Source organism: Erinaceus europaeus, chromosome 23 (genome assembly GCF_950295315.1).
Source record: "Erinaceus europaeus chromosome 23, mEriEur2.1, whole genome shotgun sequence".
NCBI classification, from domain to species: domain Eukaryota; kingdom Metazoa; phylum Chordata; class Mammalia; order Eulipotyphla; family Erinaceidae; genus Erinaceus; species Erinaceus europaeus.
In genome coordinates, this window is record NC_080184.1 from 12,550,384 (window position 1) to 12,562,908 (window position 12,525).

General features: G+C 61.2%; 2 protein-coding genes across 2 annotated transcripts; one reads left to right on the plus strand and one right to left on the minus strand.

Moving 5' to 3' along the window:
- The first annotated feature begins 1,988 nt into the window (after positions 1–1,988).
- SWSAP1 (SWIM-type zinc finger 7 associated protein 1) lies at positions 1,989–3,937 on the plus strand. Its single transcript, XM_007526051.3, has 2 exons — positions 1,989–2,258; positions 3,082–3,937. The coding sequence occupies exons 1-2, from the start codon at positions 2,010–2,012 to the stop codon at positions 3,565–3,567; spliced, it is 735 nt and encodes a 244-aa protein (XP_007526113.1). The 5' UTR covers positions 1,989–2,009; the 3' UTR covers positions 3,568–3,937.
- A 1,511-nt stretch (positions 3,938–5,448) lies between these two features.
- Positions 5,449–11,762, minus strand: EPOR (erythropoietin receptor). Its single transcript, XM_007525969.3, has 8 exons — positions 11,522–11,762; positions 10,676–10,811; positions 9,402–9,580; positions 9,160–9,314; positions 8,013–8,166; positions 7,836–7,923; positions 6,455–6,539; positions 5,449–6,363 (listed from the first exon to the last, which is right to left on the minus strand). Exons 1-8 carry the CDS (start codon positions 11,634–11,636, stop codon positions 5,755–5,757), a joined length of 1,521 nt encoding a protein of 506 aa, XP_007526031.2. The 5' UTR covers positions 11,637–11,762; the 3' UTR covers positions 5,449–5,754.
- Between the last annotated feature and the right edge of the window lie 763 nt (positions 11,763–12,525).

Consider the following 12,525-nt stretch of genomic DNA (forward strand, 5'->3'; position numbering starts at 1 on the left):
ATTTATTGGGTAGGGACAGAGAGAAATTGAGAGAGGAGGGAGAGATAGTGAGAGAGAGACAGAGAGAGATCTGTATCCCTGCTTCACCACTTGTGAAGCTTTCTTTCCCTCTGCAGCTGGGGACCAAGGGCTTGAACCTGCGTTAGTGCTCACTGCAGTGTGTGCGCTTAACCAGGTGCGGCCCTGCCTGGCCCCCTCTCATTGTATCGTCCTCTCTCATTAATAGCCAGGAGATATTTTTACAAGAAAGAAGAATACAAATGTAAAAATAATAGATGTAGTTGATATGAATGTTTAGTAGATACCTAGGATGAATAAATAGACATAATTAATTACCAGAACATCAGAAGCAAGGGAGGTGTGTGTGCGTGTGCGTGTGTGTACACAGCAGTGAGAAGGGGGGGTCTGTCTGTGAGTAGCTGCTGTGCGGAGCATGTGGGGAGCAGAGCTCTGGTCCCAGGGGCAGAGAGAAAGCTCAAAAAGTCCCAGTTCCACTTTGCCTCCCAAGTCCACCGGGCGCTTAGCAACCGTACCACTTGGCAGTTACCAGGGCGACAGCTATTGCCAAGGCAACGGGAGTGGTGAGTGACAGCAGCTGGGCAGAAAGCCCAGGCTGGAGACCCTGGAAGGAGGGGTGGGGGAGGCAATCCCTGGCAGCTTCCCCTGTCCCATTTTCCCTCCCAGGTCCCCAGACATCTGACCTCCCTCTCTGCTTTTATTCCTGGAAGGAGGAGAGAGGGTGAAGCCAGAAATACTAATCCAAGATCAGGGAGTCGGGCGGTGGCGCAGCGGGTTCAGCGCACGTGGTGCAAAGCGCAAGGACCGGCCTAAGGATCCCGGTTGGAGCCCCCGGCTCCCCACCTGCAGGGGAGTCGCTTCCCAGGCGGTGAAGCAGGTCTGCAGGTGTCTGTCTTTCTCTCCCCCTCTCAGTCTTCCCCTCCTCTCTCCAGAGCTGAGCAGTGCTCTGGTGTTTCTCTGTGTCTTTCTCTCTGCATCTCTCTCAAAAGTAAAATAAATAAAGTACTTAAAAAAGAAGAAGAACAATGCTTGTGCAAAGAAACTCTCAATGTCTGAGGCTCCAAAGTCCCAGGTTCAATCCCCAGCACCACCACCTAGCAGCCTAGCAGCGCTCTGGTAAAAAAAAAAAAAAAATGAAATCAAATAAAAACAACTGAAGGGGAGTCGGGCACTGGGATATCGGGTTAAGCGCATGTGGTCCAAAGCTCAAGGACCCTTGGAAGGATCCAGGTTCAAGCCCCCGGATCCCACCTGTGTGTGTGGGGGGGAGTTTTATAAGTGGTGAGGCAGGGCTGCAGGTGTCTCTGTCTCTCTCCCTCTCTGACCCTCCTCTCCCAATTTCTCTGTGTCCTGTCCAAAATATCAAAAAAAGAAAAAGAAAAAAAAAAAAAGTCCACTGGAGCAGTGGATTCGTAGTGCAGGCACTGGGGTTGGGGGCGACGTCTTCTCCTTCTTATTAAAATAAACTATTGAGCTGGATAACTGCGATTTGAGCTCTATGACAGGCAGTCTCCAATCTTGACTAGCAGAGTCCTTGCTGAACCTGTCTGATTCGTTGTCTAGTTCACCAGGAAAACTTTCTGCTGCTTCTCTGGCAGATTCATCCAGGGAAGTATCTTCTGAAATTTTTTCCAAATCATCTTTATTTATTTATTGGCTAGAAACTGCCAGAAATCGAGAGAGACAGAAAGAGACCTGCAGCCCTGATTCAGCACTTGCAAAGCTTTTCCCCTGCAGGTGGCGACCAGAGGCTCGAACTCAGGTCCTTGCTCACTGTAACATGTGCACCGCCTTTAACCCCTTCCAAAGCCGCCATGCCGCCTCCCTCCACGCCCCAGCCATTCATAAACTCTTCCCTGAGCTGGCGGGCGTTTGATTGACAGGCCCACGAGGCAATGGGAAGACTCAGCACGCCGCGACCAATCAGGGAAAGGGAGGGGCGGGGCGGGGCTAAAACTTGGCTCCTGATTGGACAGCGCCGGACGCGGCGAATGGCGGAAACTCTGAGGCGGGTGCTAAACGCCGGTGGCGCGGCCGGGCTGGAGGCGGAGGAGGGTGCGGCCGAGGGCGGGTCTTTGCTGTTGCTCGGCGGCCCGGGTTCGGGAAAGACAGCGCTGCTCTTCGCGGCAGCTCTGGAGATAGCAGGGGAGGGCCGGGGACCCGTCCTCTTTCTGACCCGGAGGCCTCTGCAAAGCCTGCCCAGCCGAAGCGGAAGTGCGCTGGACCCCTTGAGGCTGCAGGTAACGGATGGGGCGGGGCCAGAGGCAGGGGAGCCAGTGAGAAGTGGCGAATAGATTGAGTGACATGTGGGCTGGCCAATAGTGGCGGGCGAAGGTGGTCCGCCCCGCTCCGGCCTCTATCTTGTGGGTGGAGCCACACAGGAAGTGGGGGCGGGATTAGAGGAAGAATGCCTTGGGGTTCCCCCCCAAGCGGAGCCCCAGATTGGCCAAAAGCGGAAGATTGACACGTCGCCCGGCCAATGGTGGGGAGGGAAGAAGGGCCGGGGGGGTTGTGGGCGGAGCCACTCCCAACTTTGTAAGATTGAATGAGCTGTCGGCCAAAAGGCGGTAGTCAGGGCTAGGGGCAGAAAGGCGATGCAGGTTCGAGGCCCAGCTCCCCACTGGTCAGTTGCACCGTGTTGAAATTAAAAGTTATGGCGCAGGTGGCACAAAGCTCAAAGATCCCGGTTCGAGCCCCCGGCTCCCCACCTGCAGGGGAGTCGCTTCCCAGGCGGTGAAGCAGGTCTGCAGGTGTCTGTCTTTCTCTCCCCCTCTCTGTCTTCCCCTCCTCTCTCCATTTCTCTCTGTCCTAGCCAACAACGACGACATCCATAACAACAATAACAATAGCTACAACAACAATGAAAAACAATAAGGGCAACAAAAGGGAAACTAAGTAAATATTTAAAAAGAAAGAAAAGTTATAAGTAGACAGTCAGACAGATAGACAGATGTTATAGACAGACCAATTCTAGCCATTGTGCCCCCCTCCCTGGTCACAATGAAAGCTGGGTCCTAGCTAACAATCACCTCCCCATTTTGCCTTGTCTTCCTCCATATATAGAAGATCCGCTTCCAGTACCCACCCTCCACCCAGGAACTGCTGCGGTTCCTCTGCTCGGCCCACGAGTCCCGGGGACCCACCCCCGCCCTGCTGCTGGTGGACAGCCTGGAGGACTTCCTGGAGGAAGAGGCAGGCACCCAGGACACAGCATACTTGGCCGCGCTCCTTCTGGACACAGCGGCCTTCTTCAGCCAGCGGGCCGGACCCGGCCGGGGCTGTGGGCTCATGGTGGCCTTGCAGACCCCGGGGGACGGGGACAGCGACGGCGGCGGGGGGGCTCTTCTGCTGTCGTTGCTGCTACGGTATTTTCCCGCTCGTTGCTGGCTGCAGCCGGGACCCTGTGGCCTCCGAGTCTGCTTGGAGCCGGGCGAAGGGATCCCGAGGGCAGAGTGGTCTCTGGTTCTCGGGCCTGACGGAGAGATGTCTGCCACGCCGTGCGCCACCCAGGCCGGGGACCCCTCCACTGGCCCTGGAGCCCAGGGGTGAGCTCAGCGGGTTCCTCGGGCTGGAATATTCACGGAAAGGATAGGACACTGTCTCAAGAGACCTCATGGACTCAGAGCCCACCCAACATCTCCATTCTCCATGCCCAGGGTAGCTTCTCCATGGACAGACACACAGACGGAGAGATATTACAGACTAGAGCTTCCCCTGGTACCGTAGACATTCCCATGTGGTGCTGGGGCTTGAACCTGAGATCCTGCCCGCTACCCTGAGAGCTCTCTCCCTCTCCCTCTCTCTCTCTCTCTGGCTCTGATTTATATTGTTAGAGACAGGGTCTCTCTGAGTTATTTTTTATACCCAGTCGACAGTGTAAATCTCTTTGACCTTTGTTATAAAATCCTTTTCCAGTGCACGTAGTGTCCTGTGACGTTCTTTCTGCCAGACCTAATAGGAGCTTCATGGAAAACCCAAGAGAAGCCCATCATTTTTAAAAAAATTAAAAAACAATTTTTAGTATTTATTTACTTATTTATTTCCTTTTGTTGCCCTGGTTGTTTTATTGTTGTTGTTATTACTGCTGTTGTTATTGATATCATCGTTGTTGGATAGGACAGAGAGAAATGGAGAGAGGAGGGGAAGACAAAGAGGGGGAGAGAAAGACAGACACCTGCAGACCTGCTTCACTGCCTGTGAAGTGACTCCCCTGCAGGTGGGGAGCCGGGGGCTCGAACCGGGATCCTTATGCCGGTCCTTGTGCTTTGCGCCACCTGCGCTTAACCCACTGCGCCACTGCCCGACTCCTAGGAAACATTTCTTGTGGCCCAGGCAGGAGTCACAGAGGATAGAGTGCTGGACTCTCAAGCCTGAAGTCCCAGGTTCCAGCCCCGGCATTTCAGGGGCCAAGGGACTTTCTGCTTCTCTTTAGTTCCCTCCCCTCTCCACAAATGAATAAATCTTTAGAAAAGAAAGAAAAAGATAGATGCCTAGCTACCCAAAAATAAAGAATACGTTTTATTTATCTCTTTATATGGCCCCAGGGCCTTTTATATGATACACCTCTCAGCGGATGCCCTGGGCCAATTTTCTCATTCATCAACCTTACAGAGGGAGAGGGAGACCCCCACAGCCCTGCCCACCCTCCATGGGCTCCCTGGGTGCTGTCCATGGTGCTGAGAGAGGAGAGACCCCCGCAGCCCTGCCCACCCTCCATGGGCTCCCTGGGTGCTGTCCATGGTGCTGAAAGAGGAGAGATCCCACAACCCTGCCCACCCTCCATGGGCTCCCTGGGTGCTGTGCATGGTGCTGAGAGAGGAGAGACCCCACAGTCCTGCCCACCCTCCATGGGCTCCCTTGGTGCTGTGCCTGGTGCTGAGAGAGGAGAGACCCCACAGCCCTGCCCACCCTCCATGGGCTCCCTGGGTGCTGTGCCTGGTGCTGAGAGAGGAGAGACCCCACAGCCCTGCCCCACCCTCCATGGGCTCCCTGGGTGCTGTCCGTGGTGCTGAGAGAGGAGAGACCCCACAGCCCTGCCCACCCTCCATGGGCTCCCTGGGTGCTGTCCGTGGTGCTGAGAGAGGAGAGACCCCACAGCCCTGCCCACCCTCCATGGGCTCCCTGGGTGCTGTGCCTAGTGCTGAGAGAGGAGAGACCCCACAGCCCTGCCCACCCTCCATGGGCTCCCTGGGTGCTGTGCCTGGTGCTGAGAGAGGAGAGACCCCACAGCCCTGCCCACCCTCCATGGGCTCCCTGGGTGCTGTGCATGGTGCTGAGAGAGGAGAGACCCCACAGCCCTGCCCACCCTCCATGGGCTCCCTGGGTGCTGTGCAGGGTGCTGAGAGAGGAGAGACCCCACAGCCCTGCCCACCCTCCATGGGCTCCCTGGGTGTTGTCCATGGTGCTGAGAGAGGAGAGACCCCACAGCCCTGCCCACCCTCCATGGGGCTCCCTGGGTGCTGTGCCTGGTGCTGAGAGAGGAGAGACCCCACAGTCCTGCCCACCCTCCACGGGGCTCCCTGGGTGCTGTGCCTGGTGCTGAGAGAGGAGAGACCCCACAGCCCTGCCCACCCTCCATGGGGCTCCCTGGGTGCTGTGCATGGTGCTGAGAGAGGAGAGACCCCCACAGTCCTGCCCCACCTCCTTGGGGCTCCCCGAGACCCCCTGGCCCCGCGTCCCTTCCCACAAAGCCTTGTGCCCCATGGTCCTGTCGGGCCCAGTCTTGAACATGGTGCCCTAGGAGCAGACCACATAGCTGGGGGCCGCAGCTCGGGGGCCCAGCTCCAGGCTGTTCTCATAGGGGTGGGCATAGGGCCTGGCGGGCGCCCCCTCCTGTGGCCCCTGGGACCCCTCAGAGCTGTAACTGGTGGAGATCCCCGAGTCAGACACCACCAAATACAAGTACTTGAGGTGGGGTGGTGTGGAGGGTGGCTGGGGGGAGCCCCCCCGGGGCTGCAGGAGCTGCGAGCCGGGCTCCAGGACTGTGTACTCGAAGCTGGCGCCCGAGGGCGCCGAGGGGCCGGGGGATGAGACGGCCCGAGGTCCGAGCTCCCCGCAGATGGAAGAGGCTTCTGAGTCCTTGTCGGAGGCCGCTGCGTCTGTCCCGCCGGGCAGGGCCTCCCTGTCCGGACTGCGGGGCCGGAGCCACTTGTCCAGCACCAGGTAGGGGTCCTGGGGCGGCCCGGCCCCCTCGGCCAGCAGGGGACCCCCGTCCTGGGCGCCGGGCTCCCCGACGGGCGCCGCCTCCCAGCACCTCTCGGACAACACCTCCAGCGGTGCCGGCGTCTCCTCGGAGAACGGGGTGCTGGGCCCCCACCACAGACAGGCGTCCTCGTGCAGCCAGAGCTGGGGGAACACGCAGGGCGGCTCAGGGACCCGGGGCGGAGGGCAGGGGCCGGGGTGGGGGGCAGGGCTGAGGGCACCCCTGTCCACCTACCTGGAAGTCCCCCTTGTGCGTGGTGAACAGACCCTCGAATTCGCTCTCGGGGCTGGGGATCCCCGGCCAGATCTGCTTCAGGGCCCTGGCGGGACGAGTGGGGTAGTGGGCTCAGGTCGGCACCGGGGGACACCACCACCCAGTACCCCGGGCAACACCCAGTCCCGGGGACCCGATGGTGGGTAGTGGGGTCCCTGGTGGAGGTACAGGGTGTTCACAGTAGATGGGGCTGCAGCAGGGGCTTGCTCTCTCTGGCCCAAGTTTTAAGCAAATTTTCTTTTTTCTTTCTTTCTTTCTTTTTTTTTTTAACAGAGCACTGCTCAGCTCTGGCTTATGGTGGTGCACGGGGATTGAACCTGGCACTTGGAAGCCTCAGGCATGAGAATCTGTCTGCATAACCATTATGCTGTCTACCCTCCGCCCGCAGATTTTCTTCTCTTTATTTATTGGGTAGAGACAGCTGGAAGTTGAGAGGGAAGGGGGAGATAGAGAGGGAGAGAGACAGAGAGACACCTGCAGCCCTGTTTCACCACTCAGGAAGCTTTTCCCCCTGCAGATGGGGACCAGGGGTTCAAACCCGGGTCCTTGCTTACTGTAATGTGTGCGCTTAACCAGGTGCACGCCACCACCCGGCTATTATTATTATTATTATTATTATTATTATTATTATGCCCACATTCCTGCTCAGCTCTGCCTGATGGTGGTGCTGGGGATTGAACCTGGAACCTCAGAGCCTCAGGCAGGAGAAGCTTTTGCTAAACCTCTTTGATGCCTTTTGTTTGTTTGTTTGTTTCTTTTCTCAATTATTGGATAGAGACCGAGAGAAACTGAGAGGTGAGGGGGAGACGAGAGAGACGCCTGCAGCCCTGCTTCACCACTCGGGAAGCTTTTCCCCTGCCGGTGGGGACCGGGGGCTTGAACCCGGGTCCTTGTGCCCTGGCATGTGAGCGCTCAACCAGGGGTGCGCGCCACCGCCTGGCCGCTGTCTCTTTCCCTCTCAGTGATGCCGGGGAGCGAACTCTGGAGCTCGGGCTGGAGAGGTCACCTGTCGTCACTGCGCCCAGGATTTCCTGTTCTGCCGTATATGCTCAGGAGAGACAGACAGAGACAGGAGAGACAGCACTGCCCCCACCCCTGTGAACCCCCCCCACGCACACCTCCTACTGTCCAAAGCCCTGCCTGCGGAGTCAGGTCTCGAACCCAGAACCTAGCCCAGCGAAGGTGTGTGCTCTACCCGGCGAGCTCTGCAGGCCCAGCCTCCAGGAGAGCACCATGTGATTCGCCCCCAGGGCCCGGGACTATAAACCAGTGGGTGGTCCTCTCCGAGCCAGGCGGCCCAGGCTCCGCAACCCCAAGCCCCCCAGCACCAGGGGAAGCTCACTGGCGGTGGGAGAGCAGCGTGAGCACGACCAGCAGCAGCAGAATGAGCACCAGGATGAGAGACAGCGTCAGGATCAGGGGGTCCAGGTCTGGGGGTAGGGGCGCACAGGCCAGAGTGGTCAGTGGCGGGCCGGCCCCTAAGGTCCCCCCCTCGCCCAGCCCGACCCCGAGGCCTCACCGCTGGCCGTCATCAGCTCCGCGGGCTCGGACCAGGCGCTCCAGAAGCCGCTGAAGCTGGGCTCGGACATGCGGGCGCGCACGGCGAAGGAGTAACGGGTCCCGCCCCGCAGGTTGCTCAGCTGACACTCGGTGCGGCCCTCCAGGATCTCCACCTGGGGGAGGAGGGGCGGGGCGAGAGCGAGCCAATCAGCGCGGGGCACACGGGCCCAGGGCCAATCAGAGCGGGCAGAGATGAGGTGTGGGCGTGGCCAGAGAGTGAAGGGGTGCCCGAGCTTCGAAAAGAGGGGCGGGGCTAGAGGCAGGTGGGCGTGGTCAGAGAGCAGGTGGATGGGGTCAGAGCAGGAGGGGCGGGGCTAGAGGCAGGTGGGCGTGGCAGAGAGCAGGTGGATGGGGTCAGAGCAGGGGGCGGGGCTAGAGGTAGGTGGGCGTGGTAGAGAGCAGGTGGGTGGGGTGAGTACCGGGGGCGTGGTGAGAGCAAGGAGGGGCGGGGCTAGAAGGAGGTGGGCGTGGTCAGGGAGCAGCTGGTGGGTGGGTATGGAGGGCGGGGTCAGAGCAAGGAGGGGCGGGGCTAGGCTTGAAACAGATGGGCGGGGTCAGAGAGCAGAGGGGAAAGCCAGGGTTTCCGGGGGCGGGGCCATGTCTCACAAGGGGCGGGGCCTGAGCCTAGACTGATGGAACCAGAACATTGGGCCTAGAGCTCATAGGGGCGGGGCCAGAGCCGAGGGATACAAGGGGCGGGGTCAGCATTACAAAAGGAGTTCCAACAGGGATGGGGCGGGGCCAGGATCCAGGGGCGGGGCCAGAAAAATATAAGAGCTGCTCTGGTCCCGGCAAAGGAGTCAGAGCTCGTCAGGCGGTGGTGCAGCAGGTTAAGCGCGCTCTCCTTACAGTGCGCTAGGACCCGGGTTCAAGTCCCCGGTCCCCACCTGCAGGGGGGAAAGCTTCACCAAGGGCGAAGCGATGCCGCAGGTGTCTCTCTGTCTCCCTCCCTCTGTCTATCTTCCCCTCCCCTCTCAATTTCTCTGGGTCTCTACGTAAAATAAAAGTCATCGAAGGGGTGGGCACGGGCGGGGTGTTGCTGCCCTCCGGATCCTCCAGCTGGGGGCTTGGATGATGGGGGTGCCTTCGGGGCAGGGGGGGCTCACCCTCCGGGTGCCGCCCGCACCCTGGGCGGAGATGTTGACCTCGTAGCGGATGAGGCTGGTCATGGGGGCCCCGGGCGGCGGGAGCCAGCGCAGAACCACGTTGGCGGTGTCCTCGGCCCGGCGAGCCAGCAGCCCCGCGGGAGGGTCCAGGAGCACTGCGAGGGGGAGGGGCGGTGGGCGTGGCCTGCGGCAGGAGGGAGGGGCAGGCCACGCCCCCTCCGGCCCCCCCACCCCCGACTTACCCACTTCGTTGACCTGGATGAGCAGGCGGTGCAGCAGCGCCCCGGACTCGGCCGCCGTGACCCGCAGCTCCAGGGGCACGAAGCTTGACGTGTCGGCCGTGGGCAGCGAGCACCAGAAGCGCAGGGAGCCGCGGGCCGTGGGCGCCCGGTGCAGCGGGCACAGCTTCCAGGGCTCGCCCCTGGCAGGGAAGGGGGGAGTGGCGGCGGGGGATATGGGGGGGCGACCCCAGAAGAAAGGGAACCGAGTTTTTTCTTTGGGGGGTGCAGTTGCACGTAGCCGCCGCTAGGGGGCGTGTCGGTTCCGCCAGGGAGCCTCTGCCCCCTTGGAGCCCCTCCCGGCCTCTGGGAGACCCCCGTGCCCCTGTGAACCCCTCCCCTGCTTCTGGGAGACCCTCCCCTCCCCTAGGAGCCCCGCCCCAGCTCCTGGGACCCCGCCCCTTAACTGGGAGCCCCTCTCCTCCCCTGAGAGCCCCTCCCCCGCCGCTGGGAGCCCCTCCCCCTGCCCCTCAGAGCCCTTCCCCAGCCCTTGTGAACCCTCCCCCCCCACGGATTCCCCTGCCCCTCCCCTGAGAGCCCCTCCCCTTCCCCTGGGAGCCCCAATCCCCCTCCTGGGAGCCCCTCCTCTCCCCTGGGAGCCCCTCCTCTCCCCTGGGACCCCCTCCACTCCCCTGGGACCCCCTCCTCTCCCCTGGGACCCCCTCCACTCCCCTGGGACCCCCTCCTCTCCCCTGGGACCCCCTCCTCTCCCCTGGGAGCCCCTCCTCTCCCCTGGGACCCCCTCCTCTCCCCTGGGAGCCCCTCCACTCCCCTGGGACCCCCTCCACTCCGCTGGGACCCCCTCCTCTCCCCTGGGACCCCCTCCTCTCCCCTGGGACCCCCTCCTCTCCCCTGGGAGCCCCTCCTCTCCCCTGGGACCCCCTCCTCTCCCCTGGGACCCCCTCCTCTCCCCTGGGAGCCCCTCCACTCCCCTGGGACCCCCTCCTCTCTCCTGGGACCCCCTCCACTCCGCTGGGACCCCCTCCTCTCCCCTGGGACCCCCTCCTCTCCCCTGGGACCCCCTCCTCTCCCCTGGGACCCCCTCCTCTCCCCTGGGACCCCCTCCTCTCCCCTGGGAGCCCCTCCACTCCCCTGGGACCCCCTCCACTCCGCTGGGACCCCCTCCTCTCCCCTGGGACCCCCTCCTCGGTTCCTGGGACCCCCTCCACTCCCCTGGGAGTCCCTCCCCCACTCCTGGGACCCCTCCCCCTGAGAGCCCCTCCCTGGGGGTCACTCACTCGAGCTGGTAGGCGAAGGTGAAGCTGTCGGGGGCCGCCTGGAAGGCCGCCTCCTCCTCCCAGAAGCACACCAGGTCCTCCAGCCTCTCCGAGAAGCAATGCAGCCCCCCCGGCCCGCGGGCCGCCAGCAGAGCCGCTGGAAAGGGGGGGGTGCAAGGTTTTTTTGGGGGGACGGCTAGGGTGCAAAACCCCCATCCTCCTCGGCTTCTGCTCCCTCCCTCTTCTCTCGCTGCCTCCCTCCCCTTCTCCGTCTGGGCTGACCGATAAGAAATAAAAAAATTAAAAAAAAAAAAGCTCCACCCCACTGGGAAGGGGGGCCCCCCGGGAGGAAGGGCCTCATGGGTGGAGCCCCCCGAAATTCCCCAGAGTGGGAGGCATGCTTTGCTGCCCCCCCGAAATAAACACACACACACACTAGGGGGACGCGCGCCCACCACCCCAAGATGTGGCCCCAGCCCTAGACGCGGGCTCGAACCCGGGGCCCAGGGGTGGAGGGTGGCGGGGCGCCCTATCGGCCCCCACAGGCACCCGGAGGCCTGATAACACCAACCGTGCCCCCCCCCGCCCCTCTCTGCACCCCGCGGGGCCCCTGTGTTTACACTGCCGCCCCGCACCCCGATTCGGATTCGAACCCGGGTTTTTCACTTCTCCTCCATCCCCCACCGCGTGGAAAATTTTTTTGGGGGGTCCCCTCCTTGGGGAGCCCCTTCTTCTGCACCTACCTTGCTATCCCCACTGCCCCCACATACCTCCCAGAGGCTGGAAACCCACCCCCCAAATGTTTAGGGGTACAGTGGCCACTTCAGTCCCCTCCCCCGGATAAAAGAGAAAACTCTGTAGTTTTACCTTTGCTCTCAAACTTGGGGTCCGGAGCAGCAGGTGGGGGCGCCCAGGCGGCCCCCGCGAGCAGGAGGCAGAGGGAGCCCAGCCCGGGCCGGAGGGGCGCGCCCAGGGGGCCCATGGCAGCTGGGGGGACCCAGGGCGGCGCCCCCCACTCTCCCCGCCGCGCAGCTGGCGGGGCAGCAGCTGACTCGCCCGCCGGACGCAGCTGACCGGGGCCTTTCCCGGCCGCCGGGAACCAACAGGCGCCGCTCGCGCCCCCCACGCCCCGGGGGCGGGCCCAGCACCCCGAGATAAGGGCCCCGCGGGGTGGCGGCGACACGTGCGCCCTAGCCGGTGACTGTCCCTTGTCTGTTTGACTTGCCTCTGTCTGTGAGATCCACTGGGTAGCACAGCTCACTTTGCAAAATGGGTTTGGGGGGCGCAGACAGCACAGGGGTTCTGCACACAGACTCTCCTGCCTGAGGCTCTGAGGTCCCAGGTTCCATCCCCAGCACCCCCAGAAGCCAGAGCTGAGCAGGGCTCAGGGGAAATGATCATGATAATGATAATAATAATAATGATAATAATAATACTGCAGAAAGACTCTCCTTCCTGAAGCTCTGAGGTCCCAGGTTCCATCCCCAGCACCCCCAGAAGCCAGAGCTGAGCAGGGCTCAGGGGAAATGATAATAATAATAATAAATAGGGGAGTCGGGCTGTAGCGCAGCGGGTTAAGCGCAGGTGGCGCAAAGCACAAGGACCGGCATAAGGATCCCGGTTCAAACCCCGGCTCCCCACCTGCAGGGGAGTCGCTTCACAGGCGGTGAAGCAGGTCTGCAGGTGTCTATCTTTCTCTCCTCCTCTCTGTCTTCCCCTCCTCTCTCCATTTCTCTCTGTCCTATCCAACAATGACAACAACAATAATAACTACAACAATAAAACAACAAGGGCAACAAAAGGGAATAAATAAAAAAAAAAAAATAATAATAATAATAATAATAATAAATAATAATAATAATAATGCAAAA